This window comes from Empidonax traillii, unplaced genomic scaffold (genome assembly GCF_003031625.1).
Source record: "Empidonax traillii isolate 1590-97213 ecotype Southwest subspecies unplaced genomic scaffold, ASM303162v1 scaffold1214:size307055, whole genome shotgun sequence".
NCBI lineage: Eukaryota > Metazoa > Chordata > Aves > Passeriformes > Tyrannidae > Empidonax > Empidonax traillii.
In genome coordinates, this window is record NW_020956407.1 from 33,139 (window position 1) to 57,813 (window position 24,675).

General features: G+C 43.0%; 1 protein-coding gene across 1 annotated transcript in view; it reads left to right on the plus strand.

Annotated features, from left to right (window-relative positions):
• Positions 1–24,675, plus strand: part of FCHSD2 (FCH and double SH3 domains 2) — a gene marked incomplete at its 5' end in the record, with an annotated part of 53,176 nt that overhangs the window by 14,036 nt on the left and 14,465 nt on the right. The window contains 5 exons of the mRNA XM_027905840.1: positions 7,636–7,758; positions 11,354–11,449; positions 12,495–12,566; positions 18,344–18,460; positions 19,502–19,606. Of these exons, the coding sequence (XP_027761641.1) occupies positions 7,636–7,758; positions 11,354–11,449; positions 12,495–12,566; positions 18,344–18,460; positions 19,502–19,606 (513 nt within the window). The remainder of the gene's footprint in view (positions 1–7,635; positions 7,759–11,353; positions 11,450–12,494; positions 12,567–18,343; positions 18,461–19,501; positions 19,607–24,675) is intronic.

A 24,675-nucleotide genomic window follows, 5' to 3' on the forward strand; every position in this document is an offset into this window, starting at 1 on the left:
CTAAGCATTAAAGGCAGCCTTTATCCAAGAAATCCCAGATTCTTGGGACACCCCTTCCTGTGTGATTTCAACATCTGACCATTAATGTTGTGAAATTAAGTGGGTTTTGAAAGGTTTGAACATTAATCCCACAGGGTTGAATGAGTTGGAAAAGAAGCTTAACTTTAACCCTCACTGTCTCCTATCAAATAATAAAATGGTTTATAAAATCCTCTCAGCTGCAGGAGAAAATGGCACCACCCCATCAATCCCTCGTGAGGAAAACTGCTTGGAATGGGGATTTTGTGCCAGGCTTTGGGATGGGGTTAGGGGGAACCTGTTTAAAAGGGAAAAAATCCTTTCACAGTATTTTTTATTCCAGACTTCAGACTCCGATTATCTCTGTTTTCACCCACTGGTGCTTAGAAGGAGTGGAGGCATCAGTTGGGAGTGTTATTCCCCTGGGAATAAATGAGAATGGACCCCTTGACACATGGTATTCCCACGTGGAATTTGGGAAGCCTGGATTAATGTTCGCTGCTGCTCCAGCTTTGGCACTGCCCCTGGGATGCTTTTCCCTTTATTATTGGGGATAACTTCCTTCGTTGTTTTGTGATTCTCTAATTGTTGAAGTCACTCTGAGCTGGTTTCCTTTTTAAGAGCGTGTTGCTCATGTGTGTGGATTGCAAAAATTCCTAAAAATAGTTTCACTGGACTTGGTCCTTATATTTTAGTCTGACTTATATTTAGTCTGAGGATTTCTTTGTAGGGACTCTTAAAACCTTCTTCATTCAGAACCTCTTGGCGCCTTTGTGGCCCCTGGATCTGCTGTGACAGCTCCAGGTCCTTCCTGTGCTGGGGACTTTAAACTTGGATGGATCCCACTGGATTTCAGGCGTTCCCCGACAGAAGTTGTGATGCTTCCAGAATAAGTTGGGTCTGTTTCTCCCTAAAGCAGACTTAGCAACACAGACAGCGTTGGATGTGTGAGATTGTCCTGGGATACAGATCATTTTACGGCCTTGGCTTATCCCTGTTTTGCTTTGGATGCAAACTGTGGCTGTTCTCCCTCTGACTTCAAATCCTGAGCTAAAACTGAGCTGGTCCTTTCTCCTGGTAGGCTGAGTAAGTCCAGCACTAACTTTCTGCTCCAGAGAAGAGGGTTGGGTTTGTCCTCCTCTTTCCTTCGCAGCTTTCCCTCCTCCCACATTTGGCTTGGCAGAAGAAGTAGGATTTTTCCCCAAAGAGCGAGGCTGCAAAAGGCAGGATGGGCAGCAGCTCCACGTCAGTTTGGAGTGAGCCTTCAGCCTTCAACTCCCTGATGGGAGTGGACACTGTGCAGTTGTTCCTCCGGGATTGCAGGGAATGGGAAACTCTCTGGAGTTGTTTCTCCAGGCAGGTTGTTCAGGGACACTGCTGGGGCTTTGATCTTGGCTTTGTTTGGAATTTAGGCCCAGGCAAATCCAGGCCTGATTTCCTTTTATGCTGCTGGAGAAGGAGGGGTTTGAGCGGGAACAAATTGTGCGGAGAGGGAAGAGCTGAAAAGGGAAAATAAGAAGCTTTTCTTCTCTGTTGGGAGAAATGGATGCCCTGGAGAAATTGCTCCCAGGAATCAGCATTTTTAAAGGAAAATCGCTGTGGAATGTAGCTGTTAAGTGGAGAGGATGGGTTTTCCTGCCCTTCCTTCCTCTCCTCACGTCCTTGGGAAGCGCTGACCTGGATCCTGCTGAGCTGGCAAATGCAGCTGATTCCAGTTGTTGGCTTTTAGGACTTCTGAGTTGCAGACCAGGTTTCAAATACTGTCACACAAAAGGAGGTTTGTTGCTCTTCGTGGCTAAAATACAGAGAGAGGCTTCTGTTCTTCACCCCTCCAGCCCCAGAAGGATGAAAACTGATGCCTAAATAGTGAGAATTCCTGATAATTTATCTATTATTCTCCACGCCCCAACCTTTCCTTTTTATATTCATTTTATCTTCTCTACATATAAAAATTAAAGCACTTGGTGGAGTCTTCTTAACCAAAACCATTCAGCTGAGAATTCCCAGACTTGTGGGATCTCACAGTTTATTTAGTGGATTTTAGGCACGAGTTTTAAACACAAACACTCCGAAAGCTTCACTCAGTGGGTTTGTTCTGGAATTCCTATTGTTGGGTTGTTAAGCGAGGAAAAGTTTGGAGTGCTTTGCGGAAAATAAGGGATGAAAATTAATGGGTTGCAGGTGGTTTGCAGAGCAAAACAGATCAGGGATGGCTAAAACAGGGTTTCTAATGCAAATAAAAACAGGGCGGCACAAGAATTTTATTGTAATTTTTAATATAAATACGTTAATATACAGAATTATTTTAATATAAATATAAACTAGAGGGTGTAATAACGTAGAGAGAGGGTGGAATCTCTGATACAGATCTCCCTTTTCATTTGGGGTTTTTGCTTTGATTCCTACACAGGACAATATGTCCCCTTGCCGGGATTCAATCTCATTGACTCCAGAGAAAAGTTATCACTCCACAAACACAATGATTTTTGTTCACTTCTTTTCTTGCCCTTATCTTTTGCTTTTCAGGCTGCAGGATCAGCCCTAATTTTGTTGTGTTCCCTCCACCCATGAAGGAAATTCCTGGCCTTCCACATCACTCTGTGGTTTCCTGAAAAGCAGTGGCAGCTTCCCGAGCGTTTGTCCAGGTTTTTGATGCTCAGCACAGGCAAAATGAGCCACTCAGAGTGTTGGGTCGCACCAACCGATCCAAAAAATGATGTTTGGAAATGCAAACTTAATTTCGTAGATCCACAGAACGGATTGGGTTGGAAGGGACCTTAAAGATCAGCCCCAGTTTGGTGGTTGTTTTATCACAAACGTTGGATTTCTGTTTAAAAACACATTAAAAATAGAGCTGCCTGTGTTTGAAAAGACCCAGTTACTCTTGGGCAGTGATGATTCAGATGAGACTGATATTAATTAGTCAGTGAAACCCACATGGCTTTACAAGTGTGGCTTTAATTGTGTTTTATTTTAACCTGAGTACTGGTTTTGGTGCCTGGTGGCTACAGAGAGGTTGAGTTTGAATAGCTGAGTTTAAACTGGAAAATTATTAATTAGAAATTATTATTATTCATCACTGCTTTTAGTAATTTCTCTACAAGACAAGCATGAGTAGAATACCAGGAATATTTCAGAAATAAATGGGAGAAAAGGGAAAGTTCACTTTGGTAGCTTCATCCAACTGTACTCTGCTTTGTTTATTATTGTATATTATTTACTATCTACTCAGCTTTGTATCTTATTTATATTTGCCATTTTTTTCTTTCTGGTTGCTTTTAAAATGAAAAGTACACGGTTTACTTGTTCTCTGTCTTCTCCAAGACACTGAAATTGTAATTTTGAAATGGAGTGTGGCTGAGACCTGTAAATGTTTTAGTGAAGAGAGCTGGAATTAAGGATATAAAACATTCAGCACGGGGTGTCTTCTTGCATCTTATTTGAGTAACAATATCCCAAAGGCAACCAAATGTCCCAAAAATAGCTTAGATAGTTTCATTTACATCTTTACTTTTGAAGGAATTTTTATAAAGTGTAGAATGATTAAAGCCAAGGCATCCAACTTTCCAGAATGTTCATTATCATCCCTTGAAATAAGAAGAAAATCCTCCTGCAAATGATGGTCTGAACTGGGACTGAAATTTTCTTCCTCTGTGAAGTTCTGAGTGAAACTTGGATGTTGAAATCAGAATGTTCTTGTCCCATCCCCTCCATATATGATTTTATAGATTTACTGTATAGGATTTCTTATAAAAATACACTTTAATTTGATTGTGTATAAGAATACCCTTGTATTCTTTACTTATTCTGTGTATGAAAATTTGGTTTTGTTTGTTAACAGCTTCTTCTCAGCTCGAATTTCAGCCTTAACCTCTCAAGCTCAGACTTGGGAGGGGGGAAGAATTTCACCCCTTCAATATGACAATTCCACTGTAAAGAAACCATTTCTTAAAAAAATTGACTTTTTTTTTGTTTCTCCTTGCAAATTGTCACTCTGTGCCACTTAACTTTGTATTATCTTGGCTTTGATGCCAGATTTGGGTTTTTAAAAAAAAAAAAAAAAAACACTCTTGATTTCCTTTTGAAGTTGACAAAAAAGACAGGTTTTTCAATGGGATTGTAATAGTTCAGTAAGTGATTTAGTGCTCTCCTGAGAGGCAGAAGGGGAACAAAAGCCATTGTGGAGGAATAATGGCTGTTGGCTTTATGGAATTGATTCCCTCCCTCCCCCCCTCCAAGTTTCCCCTTCAAGTTGTTTGATGAGGGATTTTTGAAAAGACTTTATTTTTTTCCTGTCGAAACCTGGACTGTTCAGTGCTTTGGGTCAGAGAGCTTGGGAGTCAATGAGATTGAAAGGCTAAAATCCCACGGGAATGGTCATTTGGATCACATAAGCAAGGCAAAGCTTTTGTTTTGATACTCCCACCTCCAGCTTGATGTAATAATTTTATAGAATGGATCAGATCCGTTTTGTAGAATGGATGAACTCCATGATCATTGGAAATTGGGAACCAACCAACCTTCACCCCCTGGGGCTGGTGGGACATCTCATTCCCTGTACCATGAGAAGTTCTTTAGGCCTGGGAACTGCTTGTTTAGGCCTGGCTTTGCCTGTGGGATGTTGCCCTGACTTTAATAACTTCAGTTCTCATCAGTATTTAAGAACTTCATCATCGTGAAACCTCTTTCAATTAATGAAGGGAGCAGGGCTGTAACTCAGTTCTCACACACTGACAGGTCTGGGTGCTCCCTAAAGTTTTGCCACAATTTTCCTCGATGTCCTTCCTTATATATCTTTTCTTTTTATATCTCCATATCACACTGAGGGGGGGGGGGGGAGGTTTGGCCTCTCAGAGCTTGACCGTTGTGAGAGGAGTGGGGGGAATAAATCAAACTATTATTTCTTTATTATATTCCTCAGAACTCAAAGTGCAGCTGGAGATAAATTAATACCTAGTGCTCAGTAGGGGATAATTGGGAATAACCACGTGTGGGGATGGGATTCATCTCCCCCAGCTCTGTCCGAGCAATTTTCAGAGCTAATTTTTGGGGGGGCTTTCCACGGTCAGTGAAGAGGAACAGGCCCTTGGGCATCCTGCCTGGCAGCTGACCTGTTTTAACCACCCATCTTGGAAAGGCAGCAATCCCGCGCCAGAAACACCAACTCCTCTCCTTTGCCTCTAAAAAACACCAGGAGAGTCAAAGTCCAGACTTTAATTCGATGACATGAACCCCTACCTGAGGGGTTTAACATAAAAAGAACATCTGGGGGTTGGTATGAAGGGAGGGGAGAGATCAGAAGGTGCTTTTACAGAACAGGCTGAATGTGGAAAAGGAAAAAGAGAACCCAAACCAGTGTGCTTAGAACGAGCTAAGGAAAAATAGGAATTAAATACATAGTTTTTTTGAGTTGCAGTTGATGATTTGGAAGTTCTTTTCCAGCCTGAAATATTCTGTTCTTGCTGAGTGAAATTCTTTTGGTTTTCCTTAATCTTAGTTCAGGTCAATCTCAATCTGTGAGGTGAATTATGGAGATGTGATAACAAAACAATTCCTGAGCCGTGCTCAGATCCAGGTCAGTCCCTGACAGGAGGTTGTAGCCAGGTGGGATCGGCCTTTTCTCCCAGGAGAACAGTGACAGGGCAAGAGGAAAGGGTCTCAAATTGCCCCAGGGGAGGCTCAGGTTGGATATGAGGGAAAATTTCTTCCCTGAAAGGCTGGTTAAGCATTGGAATGGGCTGAATTGGTTAGTGGGGGAGTCACCATCCCTGGGTTGTTCCAAACACGAGCAGATGTGGCACTTTGTGATATGGTGGGATTTGCTCAGAGGTTGGACTTGACGACCTTGGAAGTCTTTCCCAAGCCTAACGATCCTGTGATTCTGTGAAATCTGAGGGAATCTCCCAGGCTGGAGATACAGAATGTTTCCAGGAGCTCTGGAATCCTGATTTACAGCAGAGTGGGATGTCGGAAATCACAGCTGCTCTGCAAACAGAGCAATTGGGAGTTGCTGTGCCAAGTTTCAATTATTTATTTACGTTTCTTAGCAGAGTTTGAGCTGAAAAGCTTTAGGAACAGATAAAAGTCTGCGGTTCCATTCTGGGGGAGTTTCAGGCTGGGATTCTCCCAGCCTTGGCAGTTTTCTGCATCATTTGTATTCCCTGTGAGCACAAGTGCTGTTGGCACTGCCTGTGTTTGATGTGGAAATGGATGTCCTTGGAATGGGGTGGGAACTCTGGTGACATGACGGCTCATCCCATCAGGGATAAAAGCACAGGGAGTGTTAAAATCCCAGTGCTGTCCTGGGAATGTGTGTCCTAAAGGATGAATTCCAGGAAAGCTGTGCCCACCCCAGGACAGACGAGCTGAGCCTGTGTTTGTGCATCGCTCTTGGTTTTCTGTGGATTTGCTGTTGGGAATTTCCTGAGCTTTTCATCCAGTTGAACATCCCAGCTATTATTCCATCATTCCTTTGATGAGAATTTTGGGGAAAATTTATTTATCCCATAGCTCTCTCCCAGTCTTTTGGTGGCTCTTCTGCTTTCTGGGAGCCTCCAGGAGCTGCCTTGGCCGGTGATTCCTCAAGCCCAGCCTTCGACATGGCTGAGGGAACCAGCTCCAGTGTGGGGGTGAATGGAATTCCCAGTTTACTGCTGGTTTGGGTGACACCATCTCCTGGATTCCTGGTGGACGTAGGTTTTTATGTGAGGAAATTCGAGGCAGGTTTAACGTCTGAGGAAACAAACCCCCCTGTCCTTAGAACTCCTTGGTGCTGGAGGAGGAGGGAAATAGTATAAAGAGGATTTTGGCTATCAAAGTTTGGCTGTTTTAATTTCTGCTGACAGTGGGGGAAACTTCTCTGCAGAAGGAAAATCTCTTCTGTTCTTCCCACGTCCTAAATGATTCCATAGAATCATGGAATGGCTTGGGTTGGGAGGGACCTTAAATCTCCTCTTAATTCCACCCCCAGCCATGGGCAGGGTCACTTTCCACTAGCCCAGGTTGCTCCAAGCCCCATCCAGCTGGCCTTGGACACTTCCAGGATTTGTGTCTGATTTATTGTGTCTGATTTATTGTGTCTGTTCCCCTTGTTTTAAACACTGGGCTTGATTTTGCTGGGGCAGAAACTATTCCTTAAGTCTTGCAAAATTTAACCTTCTTTCCCCCCCCCCCTTACCTTTCGAACTGATTTAAACAATCAAAGGCAGTTTTCTAAGGAAACACATTCCTGAGTGTTGGAGTGGACTTTTCACCATTGCCATGAATACACTGTTCAAGTGGATATCTGCAAAGTATGCTCCATTTCAAAATCTATAGAATTTGTTTTTATATCTGTTCAGAGTTGAATATTTAAATGACATCAGTCACTTCAAAATCGGGTTTAACACACAACTGGCATTAAACCTGTAACCTACTCTGTGTGATGGGATTTTTAGACCTCTGGTTACAACAGAGTTTGAACTTTGCTGCCAGTGCTGAGTTCAGGAGAAATACACCTGTACATGTATTAAAAAAACTGGTCTGAGCATCTGAAAAGTCTAAAGATGAACATTAATAAATCAGATTTCAAGTACTTCCTGCTTTTCTCAGTTTTCCTCAATTCTTTCCCTCACACAGGCCCTTGATGGAAATATATATGATCACCTGAAGGATTATTTAATGGCTTTCAGCAGGACTGAACTAGAGGCGTGCCAAGCTGTACAAAACACATTCCAGTTTTTACTGGAGACTTCCAGCAGGGTAAGTTTGAACTCAGTGATCCTTTGTACCCAGACCCTCACAGTTTTATGGAAGTTGCCAGGCTTTAAGATTTGCTTCCAAAATCATGCCAAGGGTTATTAGTTTTGGTTTCTCCTGAGTGGTGTTAAGTTAAAAGACACCAGACAGGATAATTTGGATTCTTAAATAATTCATCTGCTGGGCTAAAAAGAAAATAATAATAATTGTCATTGAGCTCAGAAGAGCTGCTTTGGTAGAGTCATAATATTCTTTTATTTATTTATTGCCTTACTTGCACAGAAACAGCTCATTTAAACAGGGACCTGGGGAGCAAAAACATACCTAACACATTCCTTACTCACCTGCAAACAAGTGATCTCACACCTTCATAGACAGAAAGAGAGGGCGTGAAAAATTGGCTCCGAATTTCCTTGGCAGCAGCTGTAAAAACAATCAAAATACCATTTCATCTCCTGTTATGAAAGGACTTGCTATCATTTACCTTGGGGTGTCTCATTCAGGGTCCAAATGCGTTCCCCGAAAATACTGAGTTGGAATCTTTTAACTAAATCTATAGTTTCTATGTATTTGCCTAATATATAATGTTTTATATTGTATCATGTCTGCATGTTCATAAGTAATTTCTCACTGTGCTATCACATCCTTTATGTTCAAAAATCCTTGGAGTGCTGCCTGGTTGGGACTTTGATCCAACTAAACTGTCACATCCAAACAGCTCCTTCTCTTAGGAATCCTTTCCTGGGATATTTGTGTGTGCTGAGCTTGTGTAAGACAAGCTTTGCAAGGCCAGGAGCCTCCAGGTCTGGCTTATTTTCCACGGTAACAGCATCACGCTCTGTGTTTGAGGCAAACAGTGCTGCTCCTGCTTTCCTGAGTCAGTTCAGGGCCTGCAGAAGGAGCAAAAATGTAAATACAAGTGGCGGGTCCCAACAGGCTCCTCGGCACCAATTGGTTTCTCTCCTCGTGGCTCAGGAATGCGGAGCAGGAAAACTTGAGTTACATTGGCACTGAAAACCCGTGCCTGCCTCTCTGAATATGTTCACTGGGGAGGGTTTTCCCTGGGTTCTGCTTATCCTTTCTTTCCAGCACGGGTCCTCATTAAAATAACCAGCTCAAAAGGTGAAAACCCAGAGTAGAAACTCAACCAAAACCCCTCCCGTGTGTTTCAAAAGCAGCTTGTGTGTTAAACGTGGGATACATTTGGTAACTTGGCCCTTTGGAATAAAGCTCTGCCTGGAGCAGACACTTCAGGTCACTGGGGGAGAAATGCTTTACCTGTTCCATCTGAACCATCATTCAGGGTGGAATTCAGCTTTAGAGTGAGACAAGTTGCTGCCCAGAAGCGCCTCCTCGGATTTCAGGGGGCCAGGGATGGCTCCGTGGGATGGGCAGGGCTGGACTCAGGGACTGGCTATCACCTCGTTGGTATGCAGGTGGAGGGAAAGGGCTCAAAATCAGATTTTCTGTCCAAAATGCAGGGGTTTCGTAGCTACAGCATCATTTGTTGGAGCTTTTGGGGTTTTATTACGCTGGGTTAGCGTGGCCCGCGTCATTCCTGGGGAATTAGCTGGGAATGTTACCTCTAATACTGGAATGGAAACACTGAGATGAAAGAGGGTGAGGTTAGGTGGGATATTGGGAAGGAATTCCTGGCTGTGAGGGTGGACAGGCCCTGGCACAGGTTGCCCAGAGAAGCTGTGGCTGCCCCTGGATCCCTGGAAGCGTCCAAGGCCAGGTGGGAGCATCCTGGGAGAGTGGAAGGTGTCCCTGCCCGGGGCAGGGGGTGGCACTGGATGGACTGTAAAGGTTCCTCCCAACCCAAACCATCCTGTGATTGTATGAAAATGAAATTTAACTCCCTTGTCACTTGAACGGACTTATTCAAGTCTTTTACTTCTTGCATTTCCTTTTTTCTTGCACATCTGCTTTTCTTTGGAGCGTTTTCTGAGATTCCATTTCTGGTCAGAGGGCAGATCATTTCCCTCATGCACATCTCTGACTGTGCCTTTTCTTCACATGGGATGTATTTGATTTCAGGTCTGTTTTGACATTGACTTTAAAAAAAAAAAAAAAAAAACAAACTCTGTGAGGACATTGATTTAATTTCTGAGCAACAGAAAAACCTATTTGGGAAAGTTGCAGTTTAATCTTAAGAACACTGTGTTGCTTTAGAGTCTTTTAAGTTTCTTTTTATCAATCATCAAATATAATGTGCAAAAGGCACCATTTAGTTTGCTGGGCTTGCACATTTTCCTCTTCTGATAACAATTGTTCTCATTTATTGTGGCTTTGAGGGGAAAATCCCTCAGGATTGCTGTTGTAAAGATGGGTTTTCCTCTTTGAAGAACTGAGTTGCTTGGAAGTCTGAGGTCTGTGGTGCAAATTGAGTGCATTAAAATATCTGGGTAGGTTTTCACGCCCTCAGTAACTGCATTTTGGGGGTTTTTTTCCCTAATTGTAGTTAAATTAATTCCATACATTAGTCATGGCACAGAGTTGTGTGCTATGGTCAGTGTTCACATGGCTCTAGAAGGACTATTTAATAGAATAGCTGTTTAAATTAAAATATATTTATGATGAGTGATGAGCATCATCTGAAGCTGCAGATGTTCCCTTCTTCAGTATTTTCTGCATTTCTATTTCTGGGAATTCCTGGTGCAGATCCCTGTATCTCTTCTCCCCCCTCTGAATGTGTTCATGTTCAACTGCTCAAATTGGAGCAGTAATTATGACCTTTTTTGAGTGTATTATTGGCCCTGGGGGGACTATTTACTTTCTTTAACCGAAGATTAATTTTTTCACAGCTCAGTATTTCAGCAACACTTTGCTGCATTAGAGAACAAGTTGTATTTCCCATTGTCCACCCAGGTCATGCACAAAGCTGCTATTTCTGGATAAATACCATCTTTGTTATCTACTTTGTACATCTAAACCCTCACTTTGGTAATAGATATTTATAATTTCGTGCTGCTGTGTATTCATTTTCGCCCATTGAAGCAGTGAATGCTCTGTGAGAGTCTTTCAAGCAGTGATACTATTTTTTCCTGTTGCAATCACTGAGTGTTTCTTTGTGAATCTCTGTAAATTGTGACATAAGAGGTTTGTTTAGGGACATGTGTCATGGTTGCTGAAACGTGTCATTAAACAAATTTAGGAGCTGAAGTGGTTTTGCTTTACAAAACACAGGCTTGGAGAGTTTCCTCTGAAAGCAATTTAATAAAGAGAGATGAAGTTTGCAACTCATTTTATGTGCGTTACTCCAAATAGTCTTTTCAGCTCCCACAACTGATAATTTCTGTAAAATTAACACATTTCAGCCTAAGAAAGAACATTATCCACAAGAAATTATCCACAAAGGGGAGGGGGAAATACTGATGGCAGTGATGCCACATTGTGTCTTCTCCACAGTTGGTTTTTTCTCCTTGTTTTGTAGGTTAAAGTTGTATTTTAGGTCCTTGTCCTCTGAACGAGGTTCTGAATTTCCATCAGAGTTCTGCTGCGGAATGAGCTCTGTTTGAAGGGCTGCTTTTACTCTGGAGATGTTTTTTAAACTGACAAAGTGAGGAGTGTAAAAGGCCTGTTCTTATTCCCTCAGGTGGTGCGGGATTACAACCTCCAGCTGTTCCTACAGGAGAATTCCGTGTTCCACAAACCTCAGCCTTTCCAGTTCCAGCCGAGTGACAGTGACACTGTAAGGACCTTCAGAATTCCTCGGGCTTGCTCTGGTTTTGATGTATTTCGTGTGCAAATGTGGGAGAGAACATTGCTCACTGATATCCCAGGCTGGTTTAACCTCGTGGTGGATTTCTGGGGCGGTGGTGAAAGCATCAAACAGGCTCAGTGTCACCCACAGAAAAGCAGAGTATTTTTTGGCTTTTTGTGACTAACAGCCCTGTGTTTCTCTGCTTTCAACCTAATTCTTACTAAATTTTGCTCTAATTCTGACTGAATTTCGTTGCCTTTTTATCCTGCTGGGGAAGTTCTCATCACGTTCACTACTACTGTGTTGTAACCAAGTCAAGTGTCGCTGCACACCTAAATTATTCAAGGAATGCTTAGAGATACACAGAAGGAGTAATTGACTTTAAAAGAATACTGGTAAAACGCTGCCTTCCAAAAATAACCTCCAAAAACATTCTTTTGGTGTGTGTGTTGCTTCCAAAGCAATGACATGAAAATTGGGTAAATCAGGATGTTTAGACCCGTTTCCAAACAGCCCCTTGATTAAGGTGGATTGCTGATGTCCCAGCAACATTACTAATGTTATTTTAAGAAATAGCAGTTTAAAATAAGTCTGGATCTTTAAAAAAATATAACCCTGTGCAGCTCTTTCTTGCTTGAATTCGTTGGTGAACTATTTGGACAGCAACAGTCTGAATTTCAGGTGATTTAATTCGAGACCCCTCTTAGCAACTGCATAAAAGGGATTTTTGCAGTCACACCAACTTCTCTGGCACAGTTTCCTTTGTATTTGCCTTGCAAGAAACTGGGATTCTGATTTTTCCTCCTTTGCACAGAGCCCATATTCCCAGAAGAAAATGGGACACCACGGTGTGAATTTTGGGGTGTCCTGTGCAGGGCCAGGAGTTGGACTCGATGATCCTTGTGGGTCCCTTCCAGCTCAGCGTATTCCCTGATAAAGTTTGAGGTTGTTCTTAACTCAGTGAGTGTCTTTCCCTGCCTTTTCTAACCTTTGCTGCTGTGTTTTTCATCCCTGTGGGAATCTGTGCATCCAGAGTTTTAACGCAGTTCAGCTGGTGGAGATTGAGCCCTCACCTGTCAGTGCTATGAGAATGACAATAGCAGAGGTACCTGCTGGTGTTTGTGTCCTTATCCATGTGCATGTGGCTCGGGATATGCTGAATTTACACCCACGTGGAGGTGGCAACAGAATGCAGAATATGTATTGTCAAACTGTACAACAAATATAAATTCATGTCAATAATGGAATAGATATAAAATAGCAAATGGGAGGTGGGTGGGGAGCTTTGTTTGCAATGGGACTTAAAAGAAGGAAAAATCAATTTGAAGGTGTTTAAATATGGGGAGCAGCTTCACACTCCTGAGCTTGCACGGTGCTTGTAATTGATATTCTCATCTTTTGGGGGCATGAATTAAAATTTCACAGCTCCAGACAGTGCTGGGTGTAATTGGTTCCTGCTCCGCTGTGAAGGGGGAGCTGGTCTAACAAGTGGAGGTTATTAGGATGCACTGATGAAATGCAGCCCTGGTACTAATTTAATTCTCTTCCTTTTCCAGAGAGTTATCCCCATGTCCAATAGAGCTGTAATTCCCTCCTGTTAAACTCTTCAGCACAAGCAGTGACAGGATTCCTGATTCCTTGACTCGTGTGGGCTCACAAGGGACTCGTTTGCTGCTGGAGCTTCACTCCAGCTCTAAAACTGTCCCTGTCCCTCACATCCAGTGACTTCTGTACCTGCTTAACCCACCTGGGCTGGAGAATTCCTGCATTTCCTCAGAGCACTGCAGCTTTTGGAGCTTCCAGCTGCAAAGTTTCCCCCAAAATAATTAAATTAGGCTTTTTTCTGATCCATTTAATTATGCTCAGCTGGCAGGATGGGTAACAGGTTACACATTCCCCATTTTTAATCAGTAAATACAAGGGGTTGAAGGCTCTTTTTTAGGCTTTTGACTTGGTCAGATATTATTTAATTTTCTATTGAATCAACATTTAATTGCAGAACAATTATCAAGCATTCTTTTGCCACGTATTTGCAGATAATCTGCAGGGTTTATCGGTTGGCTTTTAGTTTCTGTGGATTGTGCATGATAATTTTCACACCAAAGGCTGAAAGAAAGACAAAATAAAAACTTTCACACCGAAGGCTGAAAGAAAGACAAAGCAGAGTGATTAATACATCTCATGAAGTGTTTAGTATTAACCTTTTCCAAGTTTTGTGGGCTCTCTTCAGGCTGAATCCCTGATCCACCAGGACTGAGGGCAAAGTTTGGAGCATTTAAGTGTTACTGGAATGAATTTGGAGTATTGTATGTTAGAAATGATACGAAATTCTGCTGTAAATTCCATTTTTTTCAGGGTCTGTGCCCAAGTTTTGCATTGTAAGAGAAGAGCAGTTCCAAAAAGTGATGGAAAGTAGATTTCTGTGCAATCCTGGGGTCAGGGGCAGCACCCACAGCTCAGTTTGCTTTCAAAATTATCCCAGCAGAGCCTCCAAAAGTCTCTTCCTAGGAAAGGAAAATATGAAACAGTTTTCCATCAATTTTCAGGACTTTTGATCCCCAGTATCACGTTAACAGTGGGTGAAATGTACCCTCTTAAATGCCCACAAGGAGAAACCCAAAAATATTTGGCATCAATCAGCTCTTTTCCATGATTAAAAAATTGGTTGGAGCTTGAATTTAAACAATTGTTCACGTTGACTAAATTATTGAGATTGTTTCAGTGTCTTGTTTAGAGGGACATAAATTCCAGTTTAAAAAAAAAAAAAAAAAAAGAGAAAGAGGGAAGTTTTGAAAAAAGTTTAAACCAAACCATTTTTCCCTTCAAGAAATTGCCTTAAAAGTATTTAGGAAGAAATTATTCTTCTTCATCAGGTTTAATCCTGTCAAGAAATGAATCCCCAAAATGGGTTTACCAACAGCAAAGTGGAAAATGGGGAAGAGTCTTTTGGAATCCTTTCAGCCTCCCAAGAAAAATCAATAAGCACGACTTGGCCTTCCCTGGATCCTCAATTCAGGGACAGTTTAATCATCCAACATCCCCCCCCTGAAAGAAAGGGATATTTATTAATTCCCTGGAAATCCAGGGTGTGGAAAACGTGCTATCCCCGCACTCACAGATAAGAACAGGGCAAAAGAGAAAGGAAATTCAGCAGCTTTTCTCCCTTTCCTGCTTGGAAAAGCTGCTTTTTTCCTTCATCCAGGAGAGACAATGAGCCAAAAAAATGACCCAGGAGGGGAACGGCCCCAAAAAAGCTGACACTCCGTTTTTGAGGCCTTTTTCCTGTTTTTCATCCCTGGTTTCCCCTGGATGTTCCAGATCCTGAGGTTTTCTTGGAGCACATGAGGAAAAAGCTGGGGCCCAACTGATTTGTATCATGAAAACAATCTTTTTCCCACTGTAATTTGCACAAAAACACCTCAGGAAGATCAGGGGAAAGTTTTGCGGTTTCCCCCCCCTCTTTATTTGACAGGTTTTGGGTGCACTGTGAGAAAAAGGATGAATTTCCCCTCACTGTCACACACGGAATATATTGAATTGCTCAGCTGCTTCTATGAGGCGATTTTATATAAATTACATAAATATACTTTAAAAAGGACCTGTATTTCTGTGTTTAGAGTGATCTCTTTAATACTAGAACAGACTGGGTTAAAGTATAGCTTTTTAGAGGCTAAATATATCAAAAACTAAAGATATTACTTAATTTTATCAATCTTTTAATACCAGAGTAGACTGGTTTTAAATATAACTTTTTTGAAGCTAAATCTATTTTGAAAGAAGTTACTATTTAATTTTATTAATCTCTCAATACCAGACAGATTGGTTTTTAGTTTAACCTTTTTGAAGCGAAATATATATTAACAGTAAGTTATTATTCCCTTGTATCAATCTTTTAATACCAGAACAGGCTGGTTTTAAGTATGACCTTTTTGAAGCTAAATATATATTAAAAATAAAGTTATTCTTTGATTTTTTTGTCAATCTGGAAGTTATTAGGAATTCTTGCTGAGGAGAAATTCAGCCATTCTTAGGGAAAGAAACTACCTAAAATGTGAGTCAGGCCGAGCTCACTCTGGGCTAAATTAAATGAACGTAGTTCTACAATAAGAGACTAAAACAAGCCCTAAACTTGACCCTTGATTTTGCTAAAAGTGCTGAGTTTAGCTGTGAATTGTGTGAAAAATGTCATGTGTGTTCCTCCCTCCTCCCAAAATGTTGCTTTGCAGCCTTGGCATGAAAACCTCTTGTTTTCACCTCTTTAAAGGAAATGCCTCATTTTGATCCCTGTTTTATGTTGACCCTTTGCATGCAAGAAGTCTTTCCTGCTTTTTGCCTCTGTCAAAGTGATTTATTTTTTGTTTTTAGGCTTCAGCCTCAAAAATCAAGAAAAAAAAACCAATAAAGAACTTTGAGGCTCAAAAACCAAGGGGGGAGTTTTTTGGCTTCTAGGACAGCACATGGCCCAGATATAACTGACAAATAAAAATACAGGCTGGGTTTGCAGCTTCTGCACCTGCAACAACATTCCAGACAGAACTGGAGGAGGGACAACATGTTTGCAGACTAAATTCATGTGTTAATTTAAGCAACAGCATTGCTGCCTCTCGGCTTTTTAGCTGCTTGGAGCCATCCAGCCCTTTCTCTTGGGTTCCTGATTGAATTTTTAGCACTAAACAGTGTTTTCAGTGTAATCCAAGCCCTGAGGGAGAGGCAGAATGTCTATCTATGTTTAGCTGGGGGATTTTTTTGGCTCTTCCCTCGTTCTTTGGCCACAGAGAGCGGGTTTGGTTTCCCTCTTTTTTGGAAGAGGTTAAATTGAGGCACTGGCTGTGTTGGCACCACCAAGTTCCAGCCCTGAAAACACTTCAGTTAGAGCTTGATTTGGTAAATCGGATCAGGACCAGGCTCTTCAGTTCCCTCACCTGCTTCCCTTCAGTTTTGATGTCTGGAGGATACACCTGGTTTAGCTCCTTTGTTCTCACCTATTTAAATACCCAGCAGGGTTTTCATTCCATGTTTGGCGTCCCTCTTGGCCTGAGGGTTCAGGCTTCCCAGATAATCCTTAATCCATCCTGGAGCACACCACCCACCTCCCACTGCTTCCAAGTTCCTCCACAGCCTCCTTTAAGTGGCAGCAGCTTCTTTAACAGGTCAGGTGAAGTCAAGTCCCTCCCAGCCATGGATTCAGGGAGCATTCCAGGTCCTGATGGGTTTGAAACTGTTCTCAGCCAAGTAGCCAGTGCATTTCCACTGGCTTGTCCAGCTTAGGAAAAGAAAATGAGCTGCTGAGTAGGAGCAGGATGAATGGGAACTTTGGAAATGCCTTATGAGATGTGTTATGAGGTGGTTTATAGGATTCTGCTCAGGATTGTGACTCAGGTGGAAGCTGTGGGAGAAGCTGTACAATAAACTGAGGTCCAGTGTTATTTCAGGGATGGGGTGTGAATAAATCCATGTGTTTGTCCTGTTGGAAGTTTTGCACTGACCTGGTGGAGTAACTTAACAGAGGTAATTAAAGAGGTCAGTAATGAAGGAACGGGATTCTATAAATCCACCTCAATAAAAGCAGGTAAAAAACAAACTTAATAATTAAATTGAGGGGATGGGTGAAGAGATCTTCACGTGCAGCTTCACCTTCCTACCTGTTCATTCCAGAGCTGCCCACATGCTTGTAACCTTCCTCCTCTTCTGGGCTGCCCTGCACCTTGTCCAGCCATTCCTTTTTCTTTAAAAACTACCACAAACATGAGTTTTGTGGTTCTCTCCCACTCCAGTGGGTGAACTCCATGGGAACGTTTGTTTCTGGCTTTGACATCAAATATTTGGACATCTTCCAGCAGATTGGAAAAGCCGCTGGGGTGGTTTTTTTGGTCACTGTGAGCAGCAAGGGGGTGCTGCCTCCCCTTAACCCCTCCTGTGATGTGGTGGAGTCCCCATCCCTGGAGGGATTTAAAATCCACGTGGATGTGGCGCTCAGGGACATGGGTTAGTGGTGGTCTTGGCAGTGCTGGGGGATGGTTGGACTCGGTGATCTTGGAGGGCTTTTCCAACCCAGATGATTCTGTGATAAATGCACTGGGTAGTGCAGTAATGGAAATGACAGAAAGATTAAGAATTATTTCAGTAATTACATGCTGGGAAGTCATCAGACTTCCAGACAGGTTCTGTTCAATCTGTAGACAGTAGAGAACTACTGTCCTTCCTTTAGTTGGAATTTCTTGAGGGGAGAATTACTAAGAACGAGCCTAAGTGGCCCATGGGATCACACTAAACCTTTCATCTTTAAGGACAAATCCTTCCCTGTGAGTATAGGGAGGCCCTGGCACAGGTTGAATCCCAGAGAAGCTGTGGCTGCCCCATCCTTGGAAGTGTCACAAGGCCAGGTTGGAGCAACCTGGGCTAGTGGATGATGTCCCTGCCGATGGCTGGGTGAGACAGGATGAGCTTTAGGGTCCCTTCCAGCTCAAACCATTCCATGATTCTGTGATCTTTGCCTCCTATAATGATGTTTACCTCAGAGATGAGCTGAATCCTTGGATATTTATTTTTCATCTCTTGGATTCCGTGGATGGCTGTGCCTGTATTTCAGTTGGATTCACTGTGACTGTCTTTCCTTGCAGTAGAGCTGTGGTTGTGTTCAGTGTCACACTGATGCTCCTGAGTTGTGAATTCCTCAGAACTTTGATTTGGGTTCTCCACAGCCTGCTCCCATCCCAAAGTCCAGCACAGTGGTTTTGCTCGTGTCCTCCTTGTTCCATACGAAACAAGACCCCAGGCTGATCAGTGTAACACAGAGTTCCCCTGTAGGGAAACACCCATTTTACCCTCAGAGGTTCCCCCTTGGGGCTGCGTCAGGACTCACTCCCTTGTTTTCTGTTCCAGAGCCGACAACTGGAATCGGAAACTGGAACGACTGAGGAGCACAGTCTGAACAAGGAGGCTCGGAAATGGGCCACCAGGGTGGCCCGAGAGCACAAAAACATCGTCCACAGCCAGAGGGTAGGTGGGGAAACCTCTCTGCACGGGATTTGGGGCGTGAAGGAGGGGCACTGAGGGATTGTTTCTGTCCCGTCCCCTCGCCCTGCCATTGTCATCCCAGCCTTTCTTGGTTTGCAGCTCCTCAGGCTTTACTGCAAGAACCCACCCTCCTCCTGCTCAAATTAAACTTTCAGGGGTTCTCTTACCTCCCTGGGATTCTCCTACCTCCACTCTCTCATGTATTTATTGCCCATGTTCATTTGGGGATCAGAAGTCTTTTCAGCACCAGGAAAATCCATGAGCAGTGTGCACTTTAAATCTGATCCGAAGGTGTAAAATTGTGTATTGGTTAATTTATTTCTACATGTTCGGCTTAGAGGAACCTGGGGTTGTGTTTGGCAGCCTAACTGGGCCATCAGGTATTTTGAAAGGTGTATTTTAGAGTGAGAATAAAGACCGAAGTTCTTTGCTTTTCCTCCAAAAGGTAGCCATGGAGGAGTCTGTTGTGTTTTCACCATACCCTGTCTCATCTCCCAAACATTCCTACAGTTCCTACCCCTGAGTGGAGCATCTGCTGCAGAAAAACAACATCCAAAATGCTGTGACATCTCTCAAAAAATGTTATGCCACCTGGCCTAGTGGAAGGTGTCCCTGCCCATGGCAGGGGGTTGGAACGGGATGATCTTTAAGGTCCCTCCCAACCCAAACTCTGGGATTCTCCGTTCCTGACATAAATATGCAGCAACATTCCCCTTTCAAATGCAGAATTACCAACCTGTAGGTGGGTTGGTTCCTGCCACAGTAGGATGTTTTGGTGGAGATCTGGAAGCCTTCTCCTGAGTGGAACGTCCAGGTGAAATTCTGTGCTCTCAAGTGGTGTTTTCCCTCACCTGTTCCTCACCTTTCTCTTTCCCAGGGATGGACCATTGCATGGAACTGAGCAGTAACTGTCGTGAATATTTATCATAGATAATAATAATACTACTACTAATAAATATTTATCCTGGAAGTGTTTTGCTGGCGTTGACTCCAGGTGTGGTGTGTTCCCCTTGTTCCTGGCAGACCCTGGAGGAGCTGGAATGCCACGGGCCCGTCATGTCCGAGCAGACCCGGGCGGAGCTGGAGCAGAAGATTGACGAAGCCAGAGAGAGCATTCGCAAGGCTGAGGTGAGCAGGGAATCCCCTGGGAGAGATTTGTGTTCCAGCTCTTCTAGTTGTGGTGCTGGGAATGGAAAGGCCAGAAATAGGGGAATTTTAAGATGTCGGGTTTTTTCCCCATCTCATCCTTGTCAAATCATGGAGTGAACTCGATGACAGACTCGGGATCAGAAGAGGGATGTTCAAAACACCTCCTGATGAGGAGTGATTGCACTTGCTGCGTTTGCCACTCTTGTGCAAAGGTCAAGGATCTCTATATTTAGGGGCCTTATCTTAAACAGAGGAAAAACAGCCTCAGGTCTGCAAGTTTCCCTCCGCTCAGAGGAATTAATACCAGCAAAAATGATGGTCGTATCTTTGTCTTGATGCTTTTTCTTCTACGTGCTGATGGGATTCTGCTGTAGTGGGTTTTGATAGAATAATCCAGAATGTTGATGGGAAAACATCAGAAATAACCCTTGTATCTCTTTCTGCTTTTCCTGAGGGGTGTTTTGAAAACCCTAAAGAGGTTGATGAGACCTGTTGTGGGTTAAGAAACACTCAGGAGAAGATAAACCAACTCCTGCTTGGCTGCCAGCGCTGGGTTAGTGAAAGTGAACTGTTTTCGTGGCCAGTGACTCAAAAACTCTTATTTCAGGCACCAGGAACTAATCTGTTGCTTTTTGGATGAGTGAGTTGCTTAATTAAAACTGTAGAGTAGACTTAATTGTTTCAGTGAAGTGCTTCTCAGAGTACCTGAGGTAATTAGGAATGTGATTTACAGTTGAAGAGGTTAGAAAATACAGGGGGAAATGATTCCTCCTCCTCCTGGTGGGAGAAACACTAAGCTCCCTTTTTAAATATGCTGGACTAAAAACCTAAACCCAACAGAAAGGGGGTTAAAAACCTGTTTTGAGTAAATTGTTTCCAACTGGCTCTGAAACACTTCATTCTCTATGTGTGTCTGTGTATATATATATATATAATGATTAGTTATAGTTAATTATTAAATATGCAAGGGCAGAGAGCACAAGGAGGAAAGATAAAAGCAAGCAACAGCAAGCAGGGAATAAAATCAGGATTAGAAGTTGCCCAGGAGAAGGTTCTCCCATCAAAATATTATAAAAGGTCCAGATAAAATCACTCTGGCACTGAAGTGCCTGAAGGTGGAAGTTTTATATAAATAAAGATGAATTATTTTCTCCCAGATGTGTGTTATAGTTAATATAGACAAATACTGTATTATCCTGATTTTCCAGTGTGTTGAAACATTCCTTACCTTCCTCATATTTAACACATTCTGGTTTATTTGTGTATTTATTTATATATTGATTGATTGATTTATATTTAACAATTCTGTTTCACAACAGAATTCAGTGCAAATGCCAAGTAGCTGAGTCTGGGATTCAGTGATTGGGGGATTTTTACTGACTTCTCTCTCTTCTGACACAAGTTTTCTGCTGCATATCCTAAAGTCCTGGGGAAGTTATCCCCAAGTTTTTGGGATGGCAGGTATGAAAACCACTTTGTGGGACTTTTCTCTATTACCACCCAAGTTATTTACAGTATAAAATTGTTGGGGTTTTTTTTGTAAGATAAACGAGTAAGTGAATTCAGGGAGCCTTTTTTTTTTTTGACTTCCACTTAGGAATGGCTTTTTTTTTAAGCCCCAGCCCCTGTTAGTCCCCACTTCTTTAGGACTAAGTTCAAGAACAGTGATTAGACAGGAGATTTTTACACACATAAAATCCCAGGGAAGAACAAACTAAGCTTTGATTTAAAACCTTTTCTTTTGGTAATACAGTAATGATTCTTTCCAGCCTGTAAAACTGCATATTGAAGTGCAGCTGTGAAGCAGGAATTGCTGAGGGTTGGGGAGGGGAATGATATTTGGTGGGAAAAGTTACAGTTGGGTATTTAGGGTGTAGGGAGGGTGTGGAATTGTCCTTTCCCTGTCCTGCTGCGCCGTGTTTGGGGTCAAAGAGCTGCGGCTGCTGAGTAAAGCAGAGAAAAGAGACCCTGATTTACCTCAGAGAGGTGGATTTCAGGATAACAAGGAGGGATGGAGGGTTTCTGGATGGTTGGCAGGAGCCAACAGCCAGTTATTGGAATTCAGAAGGAGACAGATTTTCCCACACTTCCTGTTACTCAGGAAAAAGAGGACTGGAAAAGCGGGATAAGAGAGATTACACAGGTTTTGTTCCAGGTTGATGTTTCTAATTCATTAAATAAATCGGGGCTGGAGGGGAGAAACAAGTCCCCCAGCAAGGCCAGAAGTGTTTTGGGTCACATTTTGAAGGTGTTTTACTCCTGCCTGGGACAGCCCAGGGGAATTCACCCTTTAACACTTTCTAGTTCATTATCACCTTCTCACATCAAATCTTCAACCACCTGCAGCACTTGGTGCTGCTGCTGCTGTTGGGAAGAGTCATTATTTTGTTTTTAAAGGATGTGTGTGTTCCATCAGCGCTTGGAAAACCACTTCATCCTAAAGGTGTTCTCCCTCTTCCTTTTGGGGTATTTTTTTTTTTGTATTCTTCTCTTTAAATGCTTATTGTTTTTATGGGAATTCTGGGGCCTGGAGTAACCTGGCCTGTTCTATCCCATTTTGGCTTCTTGCCCCACTCCTTGGTGTTTTCTCCTTTGCAAATCCACTCTCTCCCTCCTTTTCTTTCCTCATCATTCCTGAAGGGGAAGATAAATTAGCAAGCACATTGGGATTGAATTCTGCCTTTCTCCTGGCAAAGCTGTTTTGGTCATCACTAGACATTTCCACTTGTTTTTCCCTGAGGAATTTTATATCCTTGACAGATCTGTCTGGTGCCAGAAGACAAAGCAGTCTCAGGATGAGCTGAGCCAGGACCTTTTGGAGAGGATTTATGGGCTTTCCCCAGGGTGTTTTGGGCACAGATGTGCTCATCTCATTTTCCTCTTCCTTGGAGACCCTGAATCCACTGAAATCCAACCCCTGGGAATAACTCAGGATCTGTATCGTACTTACAACTCAGGGATTTACTGGTGTAAATATGTAGGTTTAGTTTTTAATTGTGTGGGTGAAATTTGAAAGCTCAGCCAAGATATCAAGCACGAGTGGATCAGGATATTGGAGAGACCCAAGTTTTTTGTCATAAAAGGTGCCTGAACATGAAACCTCAGTGGGTTATCCCTGATTTTTTTTCTCCCTGGGATAAGGAGGTGTTTTTCCTTGTGATGTTTCAGGGGAGCAAACTCCGTGATTACAGTTTGGGGGAAATCAGGACTTGCAGCAGAGTGTTCCTGTGCAGCTGGTACAGGGCAGGTGTGGCTGGGACTGAGAACCAGAACACACATTTTCTTCTGAAAAACAGGCAGTTTGGGGTTTGTTGAAGGGGTTTTTTTATTGTCTGGCTAGCTTGTTTTTAGAGGAGATGTTGGAATTATGTGGAGATTAGGACGGATAATACATCTAGCACTGGCAGAGCAGTAACTTTGATGGTAATTAGTAGAGTTTAGATCCAGAGAAACTCCACCACTGCTGTGTCAGGGCTGGGCTCGGATGAAGACAAGGACTGAGAGCAGAAGGTGCTTGTTCAGATTGGAGGTGGCACAATTCAAGCATCATTTGGAAAGGAGGTCGATGAAAAAAGTTTCGAATAGATTATTGATTCTGATTGGATTTGAAAATTGATAATTTGGGAAAATCAACCGTTTCTGCAGCTCCTCTGCACTCACTCATCCAGCTCAGGCAGCTGAACCAGAACTTCTGTGTGTGAAGCTTTGATTTTTGTGGCAGCTGTAAGGAAGGAATTGAGCTTTCCAGTTCTCCACTGCCTGGATCCCTTTATCTTTCAACTGCTGGGGACAAAAATGTACTGTCTCCACTGCTCTGTGCTGTGGAAATAGGGGAAAAACACAAGGTGGAGCTTTCTAGAAATGCTCCTTTCCTCTCTCCACGATGGTGGGGGGTTTCCCATTTGCTCTCAGGAAAGGTCTTGGGGCCTCCACAGCAATTAATCCTGTTTGCACTTAATTATATTTTGTCTCATCAGTAGTTCATCTGCAACTCTCAGGAGAGTGTTTGGACCAGATTAGGTTTGGTTAAGGCTCATCACGGTGCTGTTCGCTGGGTTTGATGAGTTCAGAGGCAAAGGGCCCTTTTTAGTGGTGCTTGGAGGGCTTGTTTTCTCCCCCTCCTTGTATTTGGGATATTTGTTGCTGGGCTGTGCTGACAGTTGTGTTGCTGGCTGAGGCTCTGGTTTATTAATCACACCCTGCCTGCATCTCCAGCAGACGTGGTTACATCTCATCCTGCCTTTACTGTGTGTGCTCTGCACTTAAACCATCGCCTGCAGGGGTGGTGTCGTTCCCTGCTCACAAACAGTGGGAGAGAAGCAAATTCCAGGAAAAGAAATGAAATGGGATCACAGAATCACAGAGTGGGGTGGGTTGGGAAGGACCTTCAAGAAGGGAGAGTGACTTTTTACTCAGCAGACACTGATAGGACAAGGGGCAGTGGGTTTAAATTGAGAGAGAGGAGGTTTAGATGGGATATTGGGAAGGAATTCCTGGCTGTGAGGGTGGGCAGGCCCTGGCACAGGTTGCCCAGAGAAGCTGTGGCTGCCCCTGGATCCCTGGGAGTGTCCAAGGGCAGGTTGGACTTAGGGCAATAGACTCCTTTTGGTAAAGGATCAGGAATTAGACTGGAGTACAAATGTATTGATTTGGCTTGCTTTATAGATTTCGTGTTTGTTCTCATTCAGTTCTTTTGAAAGGTGAATCCCACGGAGAATCCAGCTCAGCTCCATAAACCTGGGGTTCAAATGCAGTGTCATTTCACAGTCAGTCAGGTGATGGGCTTTGAGGGTATCTCCAGTCTGACCTCTGCTTTAAAAATCTCTCTGATGGTTTTGGTTCTGAACATCCACAACATTTTTCACTGCATTCAGAACCAGCATTTATTCCCAGGACCAGAGAGAAACGTGTTCCTAAGGCTTTGCACCATAGATTTTATGTACATTTCCTTTTCTGTTTACAGAATTGGGATGATTTGCATTCAGCCCATTACCAGTAGCCTGGGGGAGCACTTCCCAAACCCTACAAATCCAACACTGCTCCCAACT